Source organism: Penaeus monodon, chromosome 18 (genome assembly GCF_015228065.2).
Source record: "Penaeus monodon isolate SGIC_2016 chromosome 18, NSTDA_Pmon_1, whole genome shotgun sequence".
NCBI lineage: Eukaryota > Metazoa > Arthropoda > Malacostraca > Decapoda > Penaeidae > Penaeus > Penaeus monodon.
Window position 1 is genome coordinate 47,653,019 of NC_051403.1, and position 5,000 is coordinate 47,658,018.

The following is a 5,000-nucleotide window of genomic DNA, read 5'->3' on the forward strand; positions in this document are numbered from 1 at the left end:
TCAAACCTTTCCAGAGCCTCATGTTTCTAGCCACGAGCTTCGGCTACATCTCCGTCGGGATGTCTCTCACGTGGCCCAACGTTTTTGCCTCTGACGTTGTAGTAAACAACAGCACCTTCTTCGGGACGGAAATCATGTGTTCTGATTGGCAGATGGATATGGTTGGTAAGTCGAAGATTTTTTTTTTCTCTCTCTCTCTCTTTCTCTTTCTCTTTCTCTCTCTCTCTCTATCTATCTATCTATCTATATGATGTATGTATGCGTGTATATATACAAACATTTCACAAGAGCAAAGACCTAATTAACTCTTATGCTCATGATAATCCTACGATGATTAAACCTCCCCCTTCTCCCCCCTCCCCCAACTTCCTCCCTCTTCCCCGCCTCCTTCCCTCCTTCCCTCTCCCCCAATTTCCACTCCCCTCCACCCCTTCCTCCCCTCCTCCCCCAACTTCCACCTCCTCCTCCACCCCCTCCCCCAACTTCCACCTCCTCCCCTTCCTTCCTCCTTCCTCCACCCCTTCCTCCTCCTCCTCCAGGCAGCATGATCTTCCTCGGCTCCCTCCCCGGCTTCGTCTTCGCCGGGTGGCTGGTGAGGGCGCTGGGGAGGAGGTGGTCCTTGGTCGCCGCTTCTCTGCCGGGTCTCGTGGGCGCCGTGCTGATCTGTCTGGCGCTGAATATCGAGATGGTCCTCGTGGGGAGGTTAGGTTACTGTTGGTTTTAATTATTTCATTTATTTATTTATTATTATTTTTATTTTTTTATTATTTATTTTTTATTTATTTATTTATTATTTTTATTTATTTATTTATTATTATTTTTTATTTATTTATTTATTTTTTATTTATTTATTTGTGTGTGTGTGTGTTGAAATTGTACTGCGGTCGGGTGTGTTTGTGTGAGGATAGTTTTTTTTTGTGTGTGTTGTGTTGTGTTGATTTTGTTATGTTTCTCTCTCTCTCTCTTTCTTCTCTCTCTCTCTCTCTCTCTCTCTCTCTCTCTCTCTCTCTCTCTCTCTCTCTCTCTCTTTTACTTTCTTGTTTCTACCATACTCCGTCCAATCTCAGAAAAAGAAAAACTGGTAACTCATCTTAAAAAAATGGAGAACTCCGATTTTCTGTTGAGAAAAAGCAACAATAAATATAGTGTGTATTACAAATACAAAGCAAACTAGACACAAATATTAAGCAAATCATTAATTCAAACACAAAGCAACTGAAACATGAGTATTGTATCAGTTGATCTGAATTTTTAAAACATGAGAATTAGCGAATCGGAGTATTCCAGATTCGGTAGCGAGTTGCCAGTTTTGTTTTTTTTCTAAGATTTGACGCACTGAAGGACTCGCCGACCGTGCGGTTTCGCCATTACGTTTTTTCCTTCGCTCCTCCTTCACCGCCCGCAGGTTCCTCGAGGGCGCGATGTTCGGGATGATGGGCGTGGCGGCGAGGACCTACATCGTGGAGATCGCCGACACCGAGATCCGCGGGTCGGCGTCTGTCGTGGTCAACCTGATGATGCAGGTCGGCAGCGTGTCCGTGCTCGCGCTGGGCATCCCGCTCAGGTGGTACCAGGTGTCCTTCGTCAGCATCGGCATCCTGGCCTGCTACTGCCTCCTGCTGGTTCCTTCCTTGCCCGAGAGTCCCACGTACCTGGTCGTGACCAACAAGGACGAGGAGGCCAAGGACGTGCTCCGTCGCCTGCGGGGCCCGGCCGTCGACGTCCCCAAGCTGCTGCAGAACCTGAAGAAGCAGAACGCGGCGCTCCAGAACACCGTCGGCTGGGGGTTCCTCCTGCAGCGAGACATCCTGCGGCGGGAGCTGATCCTCTTCGGGCTGTTCCTGATCGCGAACTTCACGGGCGTGCAGGTCATCAAGGCCAACACGGCGAGGATGCTGGCGTCCTCGGACTTCGCTCTCGACGCCAAGCTCAGCGCCATCCTCGTCACCGGTGTCCTCTTCGTCGGCAACTTCTTCATGCTTCTCATCCTGGACCGCGTGGGGCGCCGCCGGTGCTTGGTGCTCTCCTTCTGCCTGCTCCTGGTCGCCTACGCCATCCTGGGCTCCTTCACGTTCTACAGGCAACAGGAGACGGCGCTCCCCGTAGAGATAGAGCTCTCTGTGTTCGCGGAGGCTAACTCAACCGTGGAATATTTCTACGATAATACGTAGGTTCAGAACGTTTCCTTTTTTATCGACGCTTAGAACCCCTTTCCTTCGACTACAGAACGATTCCTTTCCGTTAACTTGCCTGTGCATTTTATCAACGAAGTTACCTCAATTAACAATGAACTTAAACCCATTTATCCGGCGTCCTCAACCCCTCCCCTCCCCACCCCTCAACGCCCCTGCCCTTATTCCAGGCCGGCAGAGACCTCCTGGAGCTGGGTCCCCCTGGCGTGCCTCATGCTGGCGGCCCTCGGGCAGAGCATGGGCTCGGGACCCATTCCCTGGATCCTCTCGCCCGAGTACTTCCCCACCGCCATCAGGTCGCAGGTCCGTGAGTTTTTGACTGACGGGATGGAGATAGATAGATAGATAGATAGATGGATGGACAGTAGATATAGGTATATACACCTTTATATATGTATGTGTGTAGATATCTGTATGTATTTGTGTGTGGGCGTGTGTGTGTGTGTGTGTGTGTGTGTGTGTGTGTGTGTGTGTGTGTGTGTGTGTGTGTGTGTGTGTGTGTGTGTGTGTGTGTGTGTGTGTGTGTGTGCGTGCATGTGTGCGTGTACGTGTGCGTGTGCGTGCGTGTGCATGTGCGTGTGTGTCTATGCGTGTATGTGTGTTTTCTTCCGTTCCTGTATGAACCGTCTTCCCCACAGGCGATGTGCATCTGCACCCTGATGGGCAGCATCCAGGCCTTCGCCAGTCTGCAGCTGTTCAGCCCCATGCAGAGCCTACTGACGGAGGCCGGTCTCTACTGGACCTACAGCTGCACAGCCGGCGTTGGAATAGTGTACACACTGCTGTTCCTTCAAGAGACCAGCGGCGCGTCTGTAGGCTGAACAGCTGGTCGTGTGAAGTAGTTTTGTGATTTATATTCCTTTGAGTGAATATCTTTGGAGATTTCTATATCATACAGAGGCGCGCACACACACACACACACACACACACACACACACACACACACACACACACACACACACACACACACACACACACACACACACAAAACACACACCACACACGCTCAACACACACACACACGCCACTACAACACACACACCACACACCACAGCAAAACAAACAGCACGCCCGACAATTTATCCTTTTTTTACAGTAATATCTTTGGATTTATGTTTATTATGATTTAGTTTATATCCTTGTATTTAATATGCATCAGATATATCAGGTTAATCTTTATGACATACGATTTTTAATATACGAATCGTCCCTTTCCTTAAACTATTGCTATATATCTAACTTAAAGCTTTTTCCCATTTTTTTTCAAGTTTTATTCTAGATTTCTTATATAGTTTGAATTTGTGATATTTTCGAAGTCTGTAAAGTTCTGGAAAGGTTTGGGTTTATATTTTCTTATTTATCCATCTCTATGCCTTAACAATGGTCACATCACTAACAACACACGTATTCACACACATTCATCACACACATACACCAGCTTCAACACATACACTTGAACATCCACAAGCTGACAGTCGACAAGGGCTGGCACACACTCATCAAACCACACAACACACACACACACACACACACCACACACAACACACACACACACACACACACACACAACACACACACCACACACACAACACACGCGAGTGAATTTAGTTTGTAATTTTACTATTTACACAGATTACTTAACTCTGCAATAACACTAAAAAATTCACCTTGAAACAACTTTATTCAACCTAGGCTGATACATAACATCTAAATATTCTAAGATAATGCATGTATATATTATCTTTGTTACTAATGATTAGCGATTAAAAATTCAAAGATTTCGCTAACCTTCAATAAATAATAGTTAAATATAATACACCATAAGTAAAAAAAAAGTTATATTATCCCATGTTAATAATATAAAGTAATATCAATACTATTTGTTTACAATTTTACAATATCTCACCAGTTAAAAGACAAACCCGCATTGCATTTGTATGTTAACAAAAAGTTCACAGAGGAATTGTACACACGTAAACAAACAACACTCACAACCACAAGCACTAAACACATCAACCACAATCACAACCACAAGCACTAAAACACATCAACCCACAATCACAACCATTAAAAAGTAAGCTTCATACAACCGAACAACCACAATCACAATCACTACCACAAGTAGGTTTAAAAACACAAACACCACCACATAAACAGAACCACTTTCAAAACCCCCTAACGCTTCAACACACAACACACACACAATCTCCCTTCCCCCCCACAAACTCACACCCACAATCCTCCCTCCCTCCCCAACACTCACACACCCACAACCTCCCTCCCTCCCCAACACTCACAACCTCCATCCCTCCCCAACCACAACTCCCCCCCCCCAACCCACACACCCACAATCTCCCTCCCTCCCCAACACTCACACACAACCTCCCTCCCTCTCCAGCACTCACACACCCACAATCTCCCTCCCTCCATCCCTCCCCAACCACAACCTCCCTCCCTCCCCAACATTCACAACCTCCCTCCCTCCCGCCCGCCCCCTTTACAAGCCCCTACTCGCCCTCACAACCAACCCAGTCGCCACGAGCAGAGGCAGCAGGGTGGGCGTGGCAGGGGAGGCGCTGGCACTGGGCAGGGTGGCCAGGATTCGTGCAGGGGCGCCGCTCCCTCCCGCGACCTTCATGGGCAAGACAGTCACTTCGAAGCCTGTGGTTGGAAGCCTCTGTGTGGGGGGGGAGGGAGGAGAAAGTGCTCCGTAAGGTACAGAGTTCTATGAAAAGAAATAATTGAAAAATGGGATGATGATGATGATGATGATGATGATGATGATGATGATGATGATGGTGATGATGA

At 47.4% G+C, this 5,000-nt stretch overlaps 1 protein-coding gene and 1 pseudogene across 1 annotated transcript in view; one reads left to right on the forward strand and one right to left on the reverse strand.

Annotated features, from left to right (window-relative positions):
- The window catches only part of LOC119584555 (facilitated trehalose transporter Tret1-2 homolog), a 12,281-nt gene extending 8,852 nt beyond the window's left edge, over positions 1 to 3,429 (forward strand). Inside the window, exons 3-7 of the mRNA XM_037933237.1 lie at positions 15 to 165; positions 540 to 702; positions 1,406 to 2,167; positions 2,363 to 2,495; positions 2,831 to 3,429. Of these exons, the coding sequence (XP_037789165.1) occupies positions 15 to 165; positions 540 to 702; positions 1,406 to 2,167; positions 2,363 to 2,495; positions 2,831 to 3,013 (1,392 nt within the window). The 3' untranslated portion in view covers positions 3,014 to 3,429. The remainder of the gene's footprint in view (positions 1 to 14; positions 166 to 539; positions 703 to 1,405; positions 2,168 to 2,362; positions 2,496 to 2,830) is intronic.
- Positions 3,430 to 4,665: 1,236 nt separating this feature from the next.
- LOC119584557 overlaps positions 4,666 to 5,000 on the reverse strand; it is an 8,835-nt pseudogene continuing 8,500 nt past the window's right edge.